General features: G+C 42.4%; 1 protein-coding gene across 1 annotated transcript; it reads right to left on the minus strand.

Moving 5' to 3' along the window:
- Nucleotides 1-10594: 10594 nt before the first annotated feature.
- On the minus strand, nucleotides 10595-21053 carry LOC122539529 (uncharacterized). Its single transcript, XM_043674490.2, has 6 exons — nucleotides 20919-21053; nucleotides 20276-20476; nucleotides 17938-18124; nucleotides 16070-16225; nucleotides 13984-14072; nucleotides 10595-12431 (listed from the first exon to the last, which is right to left on the minus strand). Exons 1-5 carry the CDS (start codon nucleotides 20968-20970, stop codon nucleotides 13988-13990), a joined length of 681 nt encoding a protein of 226 aa, XP_043530425.1. The 5' UTR covers nucleotides 20971-21053; the 3' UTR covers nucleotides 10595-12431; nucleotides 13984-13987.
- Nucleotides 21054-21408: the final 355 nt, after the last annotated feature.

Consider the following 21408-nt stretch of genomic DNA (forward strand, 5'->3'; position numbering starts at 1 on the left):
GAGTTTGGTTTAATACATTTCCAATTTCTGTGCTGGTTAAAGCAATGATCCTGGGACCTCCGTGCCAGATATCAGGTGTCGTTTCTTCGCTCAGAGAGTAGTAGGGGTGTGGAATGCACTGCCTGCAACAGTAGTAGACTCACCAACGTTAAGGGCATTTAAATGGGCTTTGGACATATATATGGATAAGGCAAAAACAATGACTGCAGATGCTGGAAACTTGGAATGGTGTAGGCTACCTGGGCATCAGATTATTTTCACAGGTAGGTACTAGGGCCGAAGGGCCTGCACTGTGCTGTAAAATTCTATGTTCTACCTTGCTGTTTGAATTTTAATGAGGCATAAATGGATGAATTATACTCATTAATGACCACATTCACACCTGCAAGATAAATAAAGATTAATAAAGTGAATCCCCTGTACAAAATAATCATCTTCTTGATGTTTGTTTACATCGACCATACAATGACCGGATCCATCCCAATACACCACATTCCAATACACATCCCAGTACACCATCCCAGTACACCACATCCCAGTACACCATCCCAATGCACCATACATCCCAATACACCATCCCAGTACACCAATTCCTGTTTCTCTGCACCAGTTACCTTGCAAACTGACTCATTGAATTGTATTAAATATGAAGATAATACAAACATTTCTTGTGAATGCATCAAACTTGTTGCGTCAAATTGAAAATAGATAAGACCCCGGGCCTGGATGGGATTTATCCTCGGATTCTCTGGGAAGCCAGGGAGGAGATTGCAGAGCCTTTAGCCTTGATCTTTATGTCATCATTGTTGACAGGAATAGTGCCAGAAGACTGGAGGATAGCAAATGTTGTTCCTTGTTTAAGAAGGGGAGTAGAGACAACCCTGGTAATTATAGGCCAATGAGCCTTACTTCGGTTGTGGGTAAGGTGTTGGAAAAGCTTGGAAGAGATAGGATTTATAATTATCTGGAGGGGAATAATTTGGTTCGGGATAGTCAACACAGTTTTGCGAAGGGTAGGTTGTGCCTCACTAACCTTACTGAGTTCTTCGAGAAGGTGACAAAACAGGTGAATGAAGGTAAAGCCGTTGATGTGGTGTATATGGACCTCAGTAAGGCGTTTGATAAGGTTCCACACGTTGGGCTATTGCACAAAATACTAAGTTTCGGGATTGAAGGTGATTTAACAGTTTGGATCAGAAATTGGCTGGCTGAAAGAAGGCAGGGTGGCGGTTGATGGGAAATGTTTATTCCTGGAGCTCAGTTACCAGTGATGTGCTGCAAGGATCTGTTTTGGGGCCACTGCTGTTTATCATTTTTATAAATGATCCGGATGTGGGCGTAGAAGGATGGATTAGTAAATTTGCGGATGACCCTAAGGTCGGCAGAGTTGTGGATAGTGCCAAAGGATGTTGTGGGTTACAGAGAGACATAGATAATATGTCGAGCTGGGCTGAGATTGGCAAATGGAGTTTAATGCTGAAAAGTGTGAGGTGGTTACTTCAGAAGAAATAACAGGAATGCAGCGTACTGGGCTAATGGTAAAATTCTTGGCAGTGTAGATTAACAGAGAAATCTCAGTGGCCAGGTGCATAAATCCCTGAAAATTGCCACCTAGGTTGATAAGGTTGTTAGGAAGGCATGTGGTGTGTTGGCGTTTATTGGTAGGGGGATTGAATTTTGGAGCCATGAGGTCATGCTTCAGCTCTACAAGATACTAGTGCGGCTGCACCTGGAGTATTGTGGACAGTTCTGGTCACCACATTATAGGAAGGATGTGGAAGCTTTGGAAAGGATTCAGAGGAGATTTACTGGGATGTTGCCTGGTATGGAAGGAAGGTCTTCTGAGGAAATGCTGAGGGAACTGAGGCTGTTTTCGTTAGGAGAAAAATTTGAGAGGTGACTTAATTGAGACATGTAAGATAATCAGAGGGTTAGATAGGGTGGACAGGGAGAGCCTTTTTCCTCGGATGGCAATGGGTAGCATGAGGGGACATAGCTTTAAACTGAGGGGTGATAGATATAGGACAGATGTCAGAGGTAGTTTCTTTACTCAGAGAGGGGTGTTCAATGGACTGTCTGCAACAGTAGTAGATTCATCGATGTTAAGGGCACTTAAATGGGCATTGGACATATATATGAATAATAATGGAATGGTATAGGTTAGATGGGCATCAGATTAATTTCACAAGTTGGCGCAACTTCAAGGGCCGAAGGTCCTGCTCTGCACTGTAATGTTCTATGTTCTATGTTTGAAATGACATTGAAACATGCAAGATTTTTTGAGAACTTGGGAGAGTTGATGTGGAGAGGTTGTTTACACTGCATGGGGCAGTGTAAGTCCAGAGGCCATCATCTCAGAGTAAGGTGTTGCATATTTAAGGTAGGAATGAGGAGGAATTTCTTCTTTCAGAGGATGGTGAATCTGTGGAATTTTTTATCACTGAGGGCTGTGGAGGCTGGGTCATTGAGTTTATTCAAGGCTGAGAGAGAGCGATTTTTAATCTGGAAGGTTAATGGGAAAAGGCTGGAAAGTGGAGCTGAGGATTATCAGATCAGCCATGATCTCATTGAATGATGGAACAGATGCGATGGGCTGAATGGCCTACTCCTGCTCCTATGTCTGATGGTTTTATAGATATTGAATCTACAGCAGAGAAACAGGCCATTCGGCCCAATTGCTTCTCACATGACAAGCCCTTCATCCCCAGGATCATTCTCATGAACCTCCTCTGGATCCCTCCAACACCAGCACATCCTTCGTTGGATACAGAATCCAAAACTGTGCACATTATTCCAAATTCTGAGCCTTAAGCAATACACCTCTGCCCTTCTATTCTTGCCCTGTTGAAATGAATGCTACCATTGTTATCATCTAGAAGGATAAGGGCAGCAGATACATGGGAACACCACCCCTGGAAAGTTCCCCTCTAAGCCACTCACCATCCTAACTTGGAAATATTTCTCTGTTCCTCAGTGTCACTGGGTCACAATCCTGGAATTCCCTCCCAAAGGGCACTGTGGGTCTACCTACAGAAGATGGACTGCAGCGGCTCAAGAAGGCAGCTCACCCCCACCTTCTCAAGGGGCAACTAGGGTCGGGCAATATATGCTGACCCAGCCAGTGAAAGTTACATCCCATTAATGAATTTAAAAAGTCATAGAATATCGCAAGTTATGCTTAATTAATAAATTGATAAAAGTCATTCAAGCCCCTTGTTTCCAGCCTAGTTTCACTTTGCTGCACTTTCCCCACAGCACTGCAAGTTGCTCCACTTTAAGTAATCTAACGTTTAAATCACTTTAAATAATCTAATTCCTTTCAGAAGGTCACAAACATCTCTCTGTTACTTTCTTTGCTAATCACCTTAAATCCTTTAAAAACAAAACCTAATCTGAGATATACACGAGTCAGTGGTCTGTGGATTATTCCCTCGTTTGAGTCACTTCTTGCTCTCTCTTACTGATTGATTGATTCAACAGCCCTGGGGTGAGGTGAGACTGTGTGTGTTAAAATCCTTCATGAGTGCAACCCACACCTGGCATCAAAAGGCGCCCCACCCTTCAACACCAGGGCAAACAGTTTCAAAAAATCCTCAGTTGTAGGATGCTCACTGCTACAGAACAGCCTCGTCTTCCTCAAGAACTTAATAAGTAGAGCCCCCATTTACAAGGGTAAAAAAACAAGTCATTGCGTGGTTGTGGGGATGTTTTAGAGAAACAGATGGTGGAAATGACCTCTCCTCCTCTACCTGGTGCTGTGTGAGCAGGAAAGGTGAGAAAATTCAGGCCTGAGGTTTCCTGGCCTGTGAACAACGTGGGAAACGTCGAGACCATCGGGAGGATATGTCGCGATTGAAAGCATCCAAAAAGAAAAGTTTGATTTTTCACCCAAGGTTTTTAACAGTTGGGTGAGAATCCCACTGGTGAGCCGTGATTGTTCATCTCATTTCGACCTAATCTCACTCCATCTCAGTCCAGACTGCTGATTTCCCAGGTACCCAGTGAAACATTGGACAGTGACAATTCCCGATTTGAAAGTCTACCCAGGGTACATACCATGGAGTGCGACCTTCGTTCACAGAGATTGGCATTAGCTAAGCACCAGCTTCACCACACCCTATCATGGCACAAATGAGCATGAGAAATTGGAGAAGTCTTAGACCATTCAGTCCCTTAAACCTACCCCAATACTCTGTAATATCTGGCTGATCTGCCCCACACCTTTATTCCTCTTTTACGCCAGCTGCCCATTGTCCTCAGATCCCTAATACAGTCTGTCCTGCTGTAACGTGTGTTGCTTGAATGCAAATTGGCTTTAACGTGATTGAAGAATTTTGACCATTATTTGTAGACTGCGAACTTTCCTTACCTGTATTGGCTATAATGCCACTCCAACCCCATTAGTTTAAAGGGCATGGCGATTGCATGATTTTTTTATAACATGAGATCACATGAGAACGGGACTATCACGTTATATCAGAACCGATGGCATTCCAAAAACCTATCTACTTGTTTTTACAAATACTTCCAGTGATCTAGCCTCCACAACAGTCTGGGTAGCAAATTCCAGACATTCACTATCTCTGGCAGAAGAAAATTCCTTTTCATCTCAGTTTTTAAATGAGTCCCTTATTCTGAAACTATGTCCCTGAGACTGAGATTGCCTCATTGGTGGAAACATCTCTTCAATATCTAATGCTGTCAAGCCCCCTCAGAATCCTGTACGTTTCAATAAGGTCACCCCTCAGTCATCTAAACATTATAAATACAAACATAATCTGTTTATCTGCTCTTGATAAATGAACTCATTCGTCCCAGGAATCAGTCTAGTTAAAAATTGCAAAGAACTGCAGATGCTGGAATTCATAAACAAAAACAGAAATTGCTGGGAAAACTCAGCAGGTCTAGCAACATCCATGGAGAGAAATCAGATTTAATGCTTTGGGTCCAGTGACCCTAACCCTAAACCTAACCTGAAGGGTCACTGGACCCGAAACGTTACCTCTGCTTTCTCCTCACAGATGCTGCCAGACCTGCTGAGCTTTTCCAGCATTTTTCTGTTTTTGTTTCAGTCTCATGAATCTCTTTTGAACAGCCTCCAAAGTCAGTATGTTCTTTCTTAAAGACAGGGACAAAACTGTGCACAATACTCCAGGTGTGGCCTCACCAACACCCTGTACTGTTGAACAAGAATTCCCTGTTTTTAATCTCCAAATCCCTTTGCAATAAAGGGGAAAATTCAATTTAATAACTTTTCATGTTTCATGTACAGAAACACCCAGATCCCTTTGTGCTGTACTTTTTTGGAATATCTCTCAATTTAAATAATAGTCTGTCTTCTGATTCTTCTAGCCAGAGTACATGGACTCACACTTTTCTACACTAAACTCCATCTGCCAAGATGTTGCCCACTCCCTTGGATCTTCATTATGTCCTTAGCTCTCCTATTTTGTATCATTAATAAATTTGGATACATTGCACCCTGTCCCCTCCTCCAAGTCATTAATATAAATGGTCAATAATTCAGACCCTAGGACTGAGTTTTTTCAGAGTCTGTTTCCGTGCTGTACAACTCTATGACTCTATGATCCATGTGACATACACGTGTTACATGTTTCCAGCGTGCAAAAATCCCAATTGTATTGGCTATAGCGAGATCAGCCAGCTGGACCTTACAGAATAGGAGTTCCCTGATTGGGGCTGATAACCTGGTCCACTTAGGGAGCCCTGGCTGACAGATATAAACAGGAGTGTCACACGGCTGCTGTATATCAGTAGTGCAGGAGAAACAAAGAATAAATGCTTAAAAAGAAAGAAAAATGAAAAAAAAGGGAACAAATATAACCAGGAGATTAACATCTCCTCAGTGGAGAAACAAAAAATATATACAACAGGAGTGTGAGGGATTCTGCTCACTCTAAGGGCTGGCTCTGAGGGAGCTAGATCAGTGTCAAGGACTATCCCTGTGTAAATACAGGGCGACTTGGTGACAGAATACCAGCCTCTGTGGAGTTATTCCATCCATAGTCTACCATCTATGTATTCACCAATCCCTTATCTAAAATAATACATTACCCCCAATGCTATGAGCTATAATCTTATACAATAATCTTTTATATGGTATCTTACTGAATACCTTCTAGAAATTCAAATACATTTCATCTACCAGTTCCTCTTTGTCAACTCTGCTTGTTATATCCTTATTATATTAACCAAATTTGTCAAACATGATTTTTCTTTCATGAAACCATGATGAGTTTATTTGATTATGTTAAGCATAGTGTTAAAGGTTTAGATGGAGAGGAATTTCTTAAGTGCGTGCGAGACAATTTTCTGATTCAGTATGTGGATGTACCTCCTAGAAAAGGTGCAAAACTTGACCTACTCTTGGGAAATAAGGCAGGGCAGGTGACTGAGGTGTCAGTAGGGGAGCACTTTGGGGCCAGGGACCATAATTCTATTCGTTTTAAAATAGTGATGGAAAAGGATAGACCAGATCTAAAAGTTGAAGTTCTAAATTGGAGAAAGGCCAATTTTGGTGGTATTAGGCAAGAACTTTCAAAAGCTGATTGGAGGCAGATGTTCGCAGGTAAAGGGACAGCTGCAAAATGGGAAGCCTTCAGAAATAACAAGAATCCAGGGAAAGTATATTCCTGTTAGGGTGAAAGGGAAAGCTGGTAGGTATAGGGAATGCTGGATGACTAAAGAAATTGAGGGTTTGGTTAAGAAAAACAAGGAAGCATATGTCAGGTATAGACAGGAGAGATCGAGTGAATCCTTAGAAGAGTATAAAGACAGTAGGAGGATACTTAAGAGGGAAATCAGGAGGGCAAAAAAGGGACATGAGTTAGCTTTGGCAAATAGAATTAAGGAGAATCCAAAAGGTTTTTACAAATATATTAAGGACAAAAGGGTAACTAGGGAGAGAATAGGGCCCCTCAAAGATCAGCAAGGCGGCCTCTGTGTGGGGCCGCAGAAAATGGGGGAGATACTAAATGAATATTTTGCATCAGTATTTACTGTGGAAAAGGACATGGAAGATATAGACTGTAGGGAAATAGATGGTTACATCTTGCAAAATGTCCAGATTACAGCGAAGTGCTGGATGTCTTGAAACGGTTACAGGTGGATAAATCCCCAGGACCTGATCAGGTGTACCCGAGAACTCTGTGGGAAGCTAGAGAAGTGATTGCTGGGCCTCTTGCTGAGATATTTGTATCATCGATAGTCACAGGTGAGGTGCTGGAAGACTGGAGGTTGGCAAATTGGTGCCACTGTTTATGAAGGGCAGTAAAGACAAGCCAGGGAACTATAGACCGGTGAGCCTGACCTCGGTGGTGGGCAAGTTGTTGGAGGGAATCCTGAGGGAAGGGTGCACATGTATTTGGAAAGGCAAGGACTGATTAGGGATAGTCAACATGGCTTTGTGCAGGGGAAATCATGTCTCACAAACTTGATTGAGTTTTTTGAAGAAGTAACAAAGAGGATTGATGAGGGCAGAGCAGTAGATGTGAATTCTATGGACTTCAGTAAGGCGTTCAAAAGGTTCCCCATGGGAGACTGATTAGCAAGGTTAGATCTCATGGAATACAGGAAGAACTAGCCATTTGGATACAGAACTGGGTCAAAGGTAGAAGACAGAGGGTGGTGGTGGAGGGTTGTTTTTCAGACTGGAGGCCTGTCACCAGTGGAGTGCCACAAGGATCAGTGCTGGGTCCTCTACTTTTTGTCATTTACATAAATGATTTGGATGCGAGCATAAGAGGTACAGTTAGTAAGTTTGCAGATGACACCAAAATTGGAGGTGTAGTGGACAGCGAAGAAGGTTACCTCAGATTACAATAGGATCTGGACCAGATGGGCCAATGGGCTGAGAAGTGGCAGATGGAGTTTAATTCAGATAAATGCGAGGTGCTGCATTTTGGGAAAGCAAATCTTTGCAGGATTTATACACTTAATGGTAAGGTCTTAGGCAGTGTTGCTGAACAAAGAGACCTTGGACTGCAGGTTCATAGTTCCTTGAAAGTGGAGTCGCAGGTAGATAGGATAGTAAAGAAGGCATTTGGTATGCTTTCCTTTATTGGTCAAACTATTGAGTACAGGAGTTGGGAGGTCATGTTGCGGCTGTACTGGACATTGGTTAGGCCACTGTTGGAATATTGCATGCAATTCTGGTCTCCTTCCTATCGGAAAGATGTTGTAAAATTTGAAAGGGTTCAGAAAAGATTTACAAAGAATTTGCCAGGGTTGGAGGATCTGAGCTACAGGGAGAGGCTGAACAGGCTGCGGCTGTTTTCCCTGGAGCATCGGAGGCTGAGGGGTGACCTTATAGAGGTTTACAAAATTATGAGGGGCATGGATAGGATAAATAGACAAAGTCTTTTCCCTTGGGTCGGGGAGTCCAGAACTGGAGGGCACAGGTTTGGGGTGAGAGGGGAAAGGTATAAAAGAGACCAAAGGGGCAGCTTTTTCACGCAGAGGGTGGTGCGTGTACGGAATGAGCTGCCAGAGGAAGTGGTGGAGGCTGGTACAATTACAACATTTAAGAGGCATTTGGATGGGTATATGAATAGGAAGAGTTTGGAGGGATATGGGCCAGGTGCTGGCAGGTGGGTCTAGATTGGGTTGGGGTATCTGGTCGGCATGGACGGGTTGGACCGAAGGGTCTGTCTCCATGCTGTACATCTCTATGATTCTATGACTCTATATAAATGCCCTGCTATTTCTTCCTTAATAAAGGCTTCTAACATTTTCCAAAGACAGATGTTGGGCTAACTAGCCATAGTTTCCTGGTTTCTGTCTCCATCCCTGCTTGTATAGGGGAGTCACATTCACAGTTTTTGAAATTGCTTGTACCCTCCTGGAATCAAGTGAATTCTGAATAATTTGAGCAATGCCTTCTCTGATCTCCGCAGCCTTTCTTTAAACCCCTTGGATTGCAGCCATTGCGTCTTGGTGACTTGTCTGTCTTGAGTCCCACTAATTTGTCAAATACTTTCTCCCTCGTACTAGAGTCTGTAATGAGATCTTTCCTCCCACTAACACCTAGTTTTACTGTTACATTTGAAATGCAAAAAATTGGTTCAAGTGGGTGGTGGGTTGCTTCCTTGACCCGCTGCAGTCCATGTGCTGTGGGTAGACCCACAATACCCTTAGACTGGGAATTCCAGGATTTTAACCCAGAGACACTGGAGGAATGGTGATATATTTCCAAGGCAGGATGGTGAGTGGCTTGGAGGGAACTTGCAGCGGTTGGTGTTCCCATATTGCTGCATTTGGACATGGGCTATTTCAATATCTGAGGAGTCGCGAATGGTGCTGAATATTTTGCAATTATCGGTGAACATCCCAATTTCTGACCTTATGATGGAGGGAAGGTCATTGATCAGGCAGCTAAAGATAGTTGGGTGCAGGACACTAGCCTAAGGGATGTCCTGGAGCTGAATTAACTGACCTCCTAACAACCACAATCTATGTGCTATCAGGGACAACTCCCTGTTATTCCTATTGACTGCAATTTTGTCGGGGCTCCTTGATGCCACATTCAGTTGAATGCAGCCTCGATGTCAACGGCTGTCCCTCTCCCCTCCCCTCTGGAATTCAGCTCTTTTGTCCATGTTTGAACCAAGGCTGTAATGAGGTCAGGAGCTGAGTGGCCCTGGTGGAACCCAAACTGAACATCAATGATTATTTGAATAGGAATAATGTGCAGGAGAAAACCAAGTCAAACACTCTGAGACCTGGTGCAGACACAATGGGCTGAATGGCCTCATTCTGCATTAAAGCAATTCTGTGAATAAGCTTCTCCTGTTCTTTCATTTATTTATTTATTGGGAATGAGGTTTGACAAGTTGAAAGAGCACGTCATTCTACCTGTATCACATTGTTATTCTCAGTGCTCTGTTGAGGTCAACTTAGCTGCACGGGAAGTTTCACCTGAAACTATTATTAAAGGGTTGGTGTAGATGGGACTGAAGTTCTGGATGGTGATGCAGTGAGGATGCAATGATTTTGTGACCCACTGGGTCTGTCAGAGGTGAAGGGGGCAGGGGATGACCAGGACAGGAACAAATTCAGAAGTACACATTGAATGGAGAGGTTAGTGCGAGAGGGGGAGGAGAGGAGCTCGCTTCAGAGGGAGGCAGCTAGAGGTGCTTCGATGGACCCTTCAAGAGTTGTCAACACAGACCCAGGGAGCTGAGACCGCTAACAGTGAGGAAGAGAAGCCTTACCTCACTGGAAAGGGCTGTTTAACCAGTTAATGCACTTACATCACTCCTTCTGTAATGTGACTTTGAATTCTTCAAGTGCCACTGAAGAGTCATATCAGACTCAAAGCATTAACTCAATTTCTTTCACCACAATTGCTACCAGGACCCACTGAGATATTCCTCCCAATACTTCCTGTTTTGCTTTCAGATTTCCAGCATTCACAGTATTTCTTATCATTGAATTTGTTGGAGTGGCTTTGAGCTGACAGTAGGTATGATTACCATGGGAAACAAAGAATTATTTCAAGGTTTCACAAGTGACAAGGGGAAAATTTTATTTTCAGTGATGTTATTCTAAGCAATAAGATAGATACAGGAATTTCAAAATTCTTTAGAAAAGTTTCAGTTTCATATTGAAGTGTAAGTTTCTGTTTTGCAAAGTGTTCTTTAAATAGACATTGGATTCCATATGAGGTGTGGGATGATGTTATGGGAGAGAGAGAAAACCATATGGTGTTACAAAGCTTTAAAGAAAAGCAGTAATCCTCCATTCATAAAAGGACAGAGATTTATTCAAAACCTCCTTTATTGACCATATTGTTTTACAATACTTTTGTTTCTTAGAATTCATAAAAAAGTACATAAATAACTTTAAATAACAAATAAATACTGATACATTAACAAACCTGAAGGAATCTTTGCTATAATTTCTACACTCAACCTTTAGCAATCCTAGAAAGGTGGAGGAGGGTTGTTGAAGGATCAGCTGGAGTGAACCTGGAAACTGGTGCTTTTGTCCCCTGTCTGCACTGAGTGATTGAAGCTCCAACACGGTTGTACAGATACTAATGTTGGCTTCAGTGCTCCCAGAAAACAACGGAGACAGGAGTGCTGGGGAAACCAGAATTCTTTTTTCTGAGTCACTATTGAGTGAGCCTTGTCTGAGGGCAAGGCAAGGTAAAACTTAAGCAGTAGCACTGCATCATGGAGAGGTATGGCCTAGTGGTATTATTGCTTGGCTGTTAGTCTTAGTGACTCAGGGTAATGCCCTAAGGACCTTAGTTCAAATCCCACCATGGCAGCTGGTGGGATGTGGTTACAATAAATATCTGGAATTAAGAATTTAACAATGACCATCTGGTTCACTCACCTTCTTTAGGGAAGGATACTGCTGGCCTACATGTGACAGCAGACCCACAGCAATGTGGCTACACTTAACTGGCCACTGGGCAATTAGGGCAATAAATGCTGACTAGCCAGAGACACTCTCATCCTGTAAATGAATAAAGGAAACAAAATGTTGATGATTCATTGGAAGGAGCTCCAATGTATTGCGGAAAACATAGTCTATAGTCTTCTCTTTAGCTAATAACTGTTACACAATAAACTCTTCTGTGCCAATGTGGCAAGGACAAGGCTACATCCGAAGCATTGGACCATTGAGTCTGATTTGAACATGACCCCTCTGTGTTTGTTGACTTATGCTGGATCAATCCAGTAAAGGCTGGCTGTGAAAAATGTCATTGGTGTTTTCAAAATCCTCAACTTATCTCTGGAGCCTCCAGCACACCCTACCCTCTGGAAAGCAACATTTCTCTGACTTTGCCCTTTATGACAAAGGTCCTCCCTTCAACCCACCTTAAATCAGCTATCCATCGAGCTCTGCTCCTCACTGACAAACTCTCTCTGCTTCCAGGACTGCTACTAGGCACTAGCTCAGTTGGCTGGAAAGCTGGTCCACAATGCAGCAACACCAGCAGTGTGGGTTCAATTCCTGTACCAGCTAAGGTTAGTATGAAGGACTCTCCTCCTCAACCTCTCCCCTCACCCTGAGACAATGGTAACCCTCAGGTTACACCACCACCAGTTGTCTCTCTTGAGTGAGAGAACAGCCCGATGGTCTGGTATGACAATGGCAACTTCACTGTTCTCTTTGACCCTCAGTGCCAATTGTTTTGCCAGTTAGAAGGGTGTGGGGTCACAGGACATTATATAATTTCAAGTGATGCTACATAAATTCAAGTTGTTATTCTTTAGTTCATCTTATACATTAGCTATATCACTGGACTTTGGGCTGTGTACGTTGTTCTAAGTAACTGTATACATCAACAGTAGGCATTAACCAGGAGAGGGAGGGAGAGTGGTCATCTCATAAATAAATGTGGGAGATTGATAGTTTGGATGATTTCTTCAGGTTAGAAACGTCTGATGCGGTCCTTCCTGTAAATACAAGTTTATCAGTTGTTAGTATCGGTGATTCAGTTCAATATGTGTTTCAGGTAAAACATTCAAAAGTAGATCATTTCCCTCTGAATTTGGTCATTTTTATCTTCAGTTTGCATTTCAAGTTAGATACAAAGAAGCCCCACTGTGATTGGCTGCGGCAGCGTTATTTCGAGAACATTGGGTTCCTCCAGGTTTTCCTTCCTGTGGAGCATCAACTCCAGCAGGTTTGGGAATATTTCAGGACGTCACCAGAAACAAATATTCCCCTTTCTTGGAAAATTGCTATTTCCAGTCAGAGAGCCATTCCACTGCCTGTGAGATTGCTCTCCTGATTAGAGAGGTGTGATGGTCTTCCTCCATGGCCAGACCAAGTGTGCTGCTCATATTACCAACACTATGACATGACCTAATGCCCTACCAACACATTCCAACCATTGACCACTCAACATGTCCATTATCATGATGCCCCACCTTCCCACAGCCAATCCAAAGCCAAAAATTGTTAACCAATTGGATGATTCAGTGATCCATGTTTCCTATACTTTTATCTCTGATATTTTGAGAACTGAGACAGAAATGTTCAATGAAAAAGAAATTCCTTGCCCCTGTCATTTTTCTGAGATTTGTTTTAATAACCACGGTGTCCTGGAAACGAATGCTCTGACCGTGGGCACACCCAGACAGGCGAGTTTCCTCTCAGTCTAACAACCAGGTAATGAAAGATGAAAATTAGCCAGGCACCAGGAAACAGCAAGGGGATGGATTGAGGTTGGACAGGCATGCTCATCACTTCAAACTTAGGACAAGGGGCAATCTGGAATTTTCCAGCTCAGTTGTCAGACAATTGTCACTTCTTTCAAAAACAAAGACTGAATTTAGAGCATCCTGGCTCTTACAGACCAGTAGTTAGGTCACGGACAGCTCTACTGAGCTCAGAGGCGACAGGCCAACAACAGCCCAATATTGGAATAATGTCTGAAAGAATTTGGGCACTTCATTGGGATGTTCAAAGGGGTCCAACACCTATTTCAGGAACCCATTACCAAGATGGTGGGCAGCACACAGAGTGGAATACATGTGCCTACAGCTGTCTTGCACCCATGTCCCAGAAATGTATTCCATGGTCATGTTGGCAGGTCATTTTTGAGGTATCAACTGGGAACCCTTAAATTTCCTTCTCATGATAACTTTCAAACTTTCTGTTCAAAATGACATTAAAAATAAAGTAAGGAGGAGAGTCAGGGAAATGTTACACATTTTGAAGGAAAGAAAAATTCACAAGAGCTTGACACTTCTCAAAGAGGATACTCATCATGAAGAAATTCAAAAGTCTGGAAGTTTCAGACTACATCTGAAGTAAGTTTAAACCCAAGAGTTAAACATATGATTTGATTTCAGAAATTCTGGTCTGTAGAGGTCCATTTGTAGATTTGACAATCCATTTAAATTTAACTAAATACCGATATAATTCACTTTTCAAGTAGTGTTAAAAAACTCACGAGGTCTAATTTCTCTTTTATATAAGAATAGATGTCATTTAACTTACGTTTTTAAACTACATTTCCATTCTCTGTTCTCAGTTTTTGTTTTTCTTCACTCAATACATCATGCCCCGTCTGCACTTTTCTCCGAATGCTGAAAAAGAGAGATGTTATTAGAAATTAGAAGTCACTGAATATATTCAATATAGTGAAAGATACATGTGGCGTTTAGCACTGCTGCTTCACAGCGCTAGGGACCCGGGTTCGGTTCCAGCCTCAGGCAGCTGACTGTGTGGAGTTTACACATTCTCCCCGTGTCTGCGTGGGTTTCCTCCAGGTGCTCCGGTTTCCTCCCACAGTCCAGAGATGTGCAAGTTATGGTGAATTGGCCATGAGAAATGCAGGGTTACAGGGATGCGGGGTAGGATGATCTTCGATTGGGTGCTGTGGGCCAAATGGCTAGATTCCATGCTGTAGGGATTCAATGACATTTTTAGATTTTTTTTAGGCATCAAGGGACATGGAGTGAAAATAGGAATATACCATTGAGATAGAGGATCATACTGAATGAGGGAGCAAGCTCAAAGGGCTGAATGGCCTGCTCCTAGCTTCTATAAATGCAGTGATGAAGACAGAACAGTTATTTAACCCATGAAGGAGAAATAAATGAGAAGGTACATTGAGAGAAGTTTGCGGAGAATGTAACCAAATGACAGGGATCGTCCCTATGTCGGTATTTTGTCACACACTGGTCAGTGTATTGTTTGCAAATAGCCCTCCCTCCCAACTATAGCCTGGAATGTAAAGAACCAGGAATGTTTTTTTTTTCCTTTATATTCCTATCCAGAAACCTTACTAGCACCAAAGGAACAGACTGAGCAATAGGCCACATCACTTGGAGGAACCACACTTCATTTTCCACTTAGCAAGTTTACAGCCTCTAGGACTCACCACTACAGAGTTCCACTACTTCAGAGGCTGACCCCCTGGCTTCCATTTCTCTTACAAACTCCACCCTCCCAGGCTGTGCCTTATTAGCTGAAAATGTGTTGCTGGAAAAGCGCAGCAGGTCAGGCAGCATCCAAGGAACAGGAGAATCGACGTTTCGGGCATAAGCCCTTCTTCAGGAAACACATTTTCAGCTCTGATCTCCAGCATCTGCAGCCCTCACTTTCTCTGTGCCTTATTAGCCTCAGCTCTTTTCCAGCCCCCTTCTGTTCTGAAGCAGGATCACTGGATCCGAAACATTCACTCTCTTTCTCTCTCCGCAGACACTGCCAGACCTGCTGAGTTTCTCCAGCATTCTCTGTAATTGTTTCAGATTTCCAGCACCCTCGCTGTTTTGCTTTTCCACGTTTAAAATGAGCACCTAGTTATAATTAGCCATGAAGTGACTAACTAATTCTATTAACATCAATTTCATAGTTATCATTTGCAAATTTGTCTCTGATGCTCTCTGTTATTAAGAAATGGTTGCATTCACTCATAAGTTGACACGTAGTTAGGTTTCTCTGAATACAAGTAAATAGTACCTCATTAAAGATTAATTTGTGTACTTAGACCCTGTGAATCCCTTTCAATTCATAGTATCCCTACAGTTTGTAATCAGGCTATTTGGCCCATTGAATCCACGCAACCTCTCCAAAGAGCATCCCACCCAGCCCCATCCCTGTAACCCTGCATCGGGAGACTCCCATGGCCAACCCACCTGGCTTACACATCCCTGGGCAATTTGGCACAGCCAATCCACCTTAACCTGCACATCTTTGGACCGTGGGAGGAAACCCGTGTGAACACATGGAGAATGTGCAATCTCCACACAGACAGTCACCTGAGGTTGGAATCGAACACTGGTGCTGGGAGGCAGCAGCGCTAACCACTGAGCCACCCTGCTATACAAATTGGTTACATTTAGTAGCAGGAGCACTGAAACTAGCAAGATACAGCTCAATGCTGGTGCCAATGGGAAAACAATCATTATATGAAGGAATATTTTTGTTAATGATGAAAATAAGGCATTATAGCAGCTGTGGCATATAGTGGGGTGGTTACATTGACACTAACATGACTATTCTAAGTGATGGGAACTATAGATGCTAACAGACAAGTTATTTCCTGACACCTAAGAAAATCCTCTGATGCTGTACTTACTGCATCGTTGCAACAACAGTCACAGCTATTACAAAGACAAGTAGCATCCCAGCTGCTATCACTAGGACAATCGAGAGGCTATTAATCCGTTCTTTGGTTGTTCCAGTATACAATGTCTTTATCCCACAGCGTTCATTTTGGTATCCAGGAAGACATCTAAATGCGAACAGAATTTTAAATATAAAAACAAAATCAGCAAAACTTCAAGTAGAATATCATATACTTCTGATGAAATATTATATTTACACCAATACTGTAGCTACATCTACAGCCTTCTGTTCAGTTCCAGTTTCAATATCAATAAAAAACAACAGCTACTGGGGCATTGGAGAAGGTGCATAAAGTATTTGAGGATGATAGGAGACTGAGAAGGTATAATTATCAGGACAAATTGGACATTCAAGGTTATGCTGTTACTCTCTTCTCCTGACCCGATAGTAGGAGTTAAGATTATGAAGGGGTATGATGGGCTGGGCTAAGTATAATTACTCCTGAACTGAGTGGCTTGCTAGGCCATTGCTGTGGGTCTAGAGTCAAGTGTAGGTCAGATAGGGTAAGGATGGCAGATTTCCTTCCCTAAAGGGCATTATTGATCAGTTTTTACAACAATGAACGCCTGGTCAAGATCACTCTGGTTTTTAATCCCAGATTTATTTTCATTGAATTCAAAGTCCACTAACTGCGATGGTGGAATTCAAAGCTATCTCAAATGTCTGGGATTCTGGATTGCTACTTCAGTGACATTACAAGGGGAGTAAATGTTGGGAAGGTGTTTCCATTGGTAGAAGAGACTAGGACCTGAGGGCACAGTCTTTGATTAAAGGGAAGACCTTTCAGAACGGAGAGAAGGAGAAACTTCTTCAGCCAGAGAGTGGGGAATCGATGGAATTCACTGCCACAGAAGGCTATGGAGACCAGGGCACTGAGTGTGTTTAAGACGGAGATAAACAGGTTCTTGAGTATCAGAATGCAAAAGCTTGATCAAAGAAATAGATTTTAAGAAACATCCTGAAAACAAGAGGCAGAGAGAGAGATTCAGAGAGAGAGAGAGAAAGAAACAGAGACAGACAGAGAGAGAGAGACAGAGAGAGATACAGAGAGAGAGAGAAAGAAACAGAGAGAGAGAGAGAGACAGAGAGAGAGAGAGACAGAGAGAGAGACAGAGAGAGAGAGAGAGACAGAGAGAGAGAGAAAGAAACAGAGAGAGACAAAAAAACAGAGAGAGAGAGACAGAGAGAGAGAGAGACAGAGAGAGAGAGACACGCACACAGAAAGAAACAGAGAGACAGACAGAGAGATGCAGAGAGAAAGAAACAGAGAGAAAGACAGACGGAGAGAGACAGACAGAGAGAGAGACACACAGAGAGAAAGAGATGAAGAGAGAGACAGAGAGACACGGAGAGAAAGAAACAGAGAGAGAGGCAGAGAGAGAGAGACAGACAGAGAGATACAGAGACACAGAGAGAGAAAGAGACACAGAGGGACAGAGACACAGAGAAACAGAGACAAAGAGAGAGGCAGACAGAGAGAGAGACAGAGAGACAGACAGAGTGAGAGAGAGACTGTCACCATCAGTCAAAGGTCACTCACTGTTCTAATGAATGTTTATTGATCGGAAACATTCCTCAATTACATTGCTCTCTCTACAATTGTTGCCTAACTCACTGGAGCATTTCCAAGAGAGAGAGAGAGAAGACAGAGAGAGAGAGAGAGAGACCACATAGGAAGACAGTGAGAGATGGAAAGGTTCAGGGAGAAAATCCTTCAGCTCAGTCAGCTGACGGTATAGACCCCATTGGTAGAGTGACGGAAATTAAGAAACATGGCCCAGTATCTTGGAAGATCCCACTGCGCAGTGATTCACTTACATACATGATGTCTTGTTGAGTTCTTTCAAGAAGACGCATTTCCCGTGAATACAGAAATCCTTGTATTCGGCCTTACATGGATCATTCTGCTTCTTTGTTCCAGTCCTTTTCCTTTTTGCCTTATTCCTAAATTGTCTCAGGCCTTTTTTCTTCCCGGCTTTGTTCTTGGGTTTAACAACTGGCTGGACTGGAAACACAAATGAACAGATGACTTTTTGAGGCATTCCTCACCCTCTCTGACCCATGTCCCATGTCCCGCACCCAGTTTAACAACATTGGTTTTCATTAATCTAACCTCTTTGAAAAACACAAACAGATTTTCCTCTATTATTATCTATATCTACACTCTCACAATATAGACAATATACTTCCACGCAAGAGTGTTTGGCTGCACATGGATTAAGTTTCTAACTTTATTATACAAATAGTTCACCTCAGGTAACAATTTCTGATTCCTGGACTGCCACTGGTATTGAGAAACAATAATCTGTTCTGAACAGAATTTTTATCAATGTGTTTTGTGGGTGTGTCCCTATAATTCTACAATCACTACAGCAATGAAATGCAAAAAAAAACCCTCTCCACACCCAGGTGGTTTATTTTGTTTTCCTGTGATCCAGGTTCCTAGGGCCTCGGAATAAATGGTGAAATGAGGTGAAAGCTTTAATTTTAATTCTTCAAAGTGAAAATACTCTGGAGCAATGTTTCATGGACCATAGGAAATAGGAAGAGAAGTAGGCCATTCAGCCCCTCGAGTCTGATCCACCATTTAATGGGGCTGCATTTTACCAGTAGCTTCAGGTAGATACTTGGGGACAACCTGACAAATTGTCAGAACAGAAGATGTAACTTCAGGATTAACTTCCAGTTTGTAACTTTAGAAGTAAGATGTTACTGAAGAACACAAAACACCCCTAGGACTGACAAAAACATGAGTTAGATTTGCTGTGTTCATTTGGAGAGTTCCACTTTGTGAATATAAGTGAAAGGGCATTCCACTGTTGGAATCATCATTATCACAAAGCCTAGATTCAGTGAAACAGTTCAAGATGAAGCAATACATTTCTGAGTTTATTCTCATTGCTGTCTTTGACAGTGATAAGTGAAAGCTCTTTCAAAATGTGCTGGCATTAAACTAGCAATTCCTACAGTTTAGGTCATGCATTGAAAGGTCATTGACCTTAATTGGTTTCCTCTTTCAGATAGGTCTGCCTGACCTGCTGAGCACTTCCAGCTTTTCTTGGGTTTATCTCCCATTTACGGGATCTGTAGCATATTGTTCAATTAAAGTTGTTTGGAGCTTTAATACTATGTGGACAAACTCCAACTTCTATTTTAGTCAGATGTTCAGAATCCCCTGAACTATAACTGGTGAAAGTCGACAAAATCCTTACGTATCACCTCACTTCAATCCCATTGTGATGGATCCTTTCTGTTACTCTGTCACCATCAGTCAAAGGGCACTCACTGTTCTAATGAATGTTTATTGATCGGAAACATTCCTCAATTACATTGCTCTCTCTACAATTGTTGCCTAACTCACTGGAGCATTTCCAATATTTTCTGTTTTTTTATTACAGACCCGTGTCTCATCAGGTAAAGTGCAGTTACAGAGTTAGATAGGAATGCTCAACTTCCTTCTCAGGTTGCAGTGTCAAGCTACTTTCCAAGTAGTTAAAAGTTTGTAATGTTTAGGAAAGTCCGAAAGGTAATTGCAAACCAATAATCCAGTGTACTGCAAATCATCTCCTGACATATGAACAGGATTCCTGAAATGGACACCTGGTTATATTTTCGACAGGGAGTCAAACTAGTGACATCCCATCTGCCTCTCCAGTCAATGCGGACTGGTCCAGTATGTGACCGAATAAAGTTACATCAGTGTCAAACCAAACCCACTTCATAGCATTTGCTTTTGATGTAACTACAACTTCAGTTACAGTACTAAACAGCTTTGGTAAAGGAACTTTCTCTTAAATAACATTTAAGTCATTGGACTGAGACTAAACATGTACTGAAGATACTGATGGAGGTCACTGGGACAGGTAACCTGGTGTCACCACAATCGGTTAATTCAGAAACCTGAGTTGAAAGTTTAAATTGCTACAATCCAGTGAGCCACTGATCCATTTACAGTACAAGCATTCTGGGGCTATTAGAGTTCAGGAGAGATTCAACTATAACATTCACTTCCTGCACTGCTAATGACAGTACATACACCTTGGGCATTTTAAACGATTGATCTTAGACACTGAAAACACGCCAAAGCCTAAGTGTAACTTCTGAAATTCTCTGACTTAATAAGGGAGGGTTAAAGGTTATAAAGAAATGTATAAACCTTTCACTGGCAACACTCCATCTTCCAGTTCTTCAGGTGTCAATTCATCATATTCATCCACATAATCATCATCTTCATAATCCTCATAATCCTCCCTGGAGCTATTGGGGCTGGACGGTGAGGGAGATGAAGTTGGAGCGACAGAGGGAACTGACAGTTCATTTGGAATTTCAGTGGAACCTCCCACTGTCCCCAGACTGACTGCAACATAAAGGTTATTGTTTGAACAGTTAAAACATTGAAATGTGTCCTGGGCACAAATCAGTTTGTCCCTAGTAATGACATCAAGAGTTGGATTCCACATCAAAGATGAATCGAATGCTAACAACAGTCTTGGTTTTTAAACATGAGAAAGTTGAGACTTTACAGAAACATTAGTGCTGAGCAGAAGCTGGGAGCAATTGAGAAATACGAAAAATTTAAATCTTAAAAACGTTTTGATTACAATTGCAAATAGTTCATCCCTGTTGAATTCTAAAGTGAAGTAACAACACAGCTCTGTCCGTGCAAAGAAAAGCAAGTTTATAATCTCTTTCCATTGCAAACAATCCACTGCAATGTATTTTGTTGCATATGCATGTTGAAGAAACATCTTATCCTTCGGAATCTAATGTACAAAGTTTAAATAAAATGTATTTCTTACCAGCAATTACCACGACCAGTAACAACTGAGACAAAGCTGCCAGTTTCTTCATGTTTCATTCAATGATTTCAGGGACAGGTCAGAGGTGTTCCCTTCAAAGCCGCTGTTGTTGTTGAATCGCAGAGGAGAGTGCTGTGCTCCCCACAGGTGTGCCACTTACCTGTAGCACCGCCTCCCATTTAAACAGGCTGTCACTTAAAACCACAGTGACGTCAATCGTGCCCAACCCCCTTCAAGTCTGTGATGCTACCCAAAGTGTGCAGGGAAACTCGGCCCCTTTCCTAATTGACCCCAGTCAGGACACGTTGTACTCACCCCCCTCACTGTTCAGTGGACTAAAAACAGACGTCAGTAAAACAATTCAATGGAGAAAACTTTGTAAAATTGCTGCTGAGAAACTTGCCCTCAAAACCATCAGGTCAGGAGCAGTTGCAAGGTCAAACATGACAATCCAGCCTGAAAACAGTAGCTCATTGAACCTTCAGTCCCC

The sequence above is a fragment of the Chiloscyllium plagiosum genome, unplaced genomic scaffold, assembly GCF_037043375.1.
Source record: "Chiloscyllium plagiosum isolate Xiang-an unplaced genomic scaffold, Cpla_swu_hap1 HiC_scaffold_36, whole genome shotgun sequence".
Taxonomy (NCBI): Eukaryota; Metazoa; Chordata; class Chondrichthyes; order Orectolobiformes; family Hemiscylliidae; genus Chiloscyllium; species Chiloscyllium plagiosum.

Bases quoted from the DNA above. Each gene is read 5' to 3' on its own strand.
- LOC122539529 (XM_043674490.2), bottom strand. From the start codon at position 20,970: ATGAAGAAACTGGCAGCTTTGTCTCAGTTGTTACTGGTCGTGGTAATT. The intron at 20,477-20,918 runs GTAAGAAATACA...TTTATGTTGCAG, and splicing joins ACTGGTCGTGGTAATTGCTG to TCAGTCTGGGGACAGTGGGA. The intron at 16,226-17,937 runs GTAAGTGAATCA...GTTCGCATTTAG, and splicing joins CTCAACAAGACATCATGTAT to ATGTCTTCCTGGATACCAAA.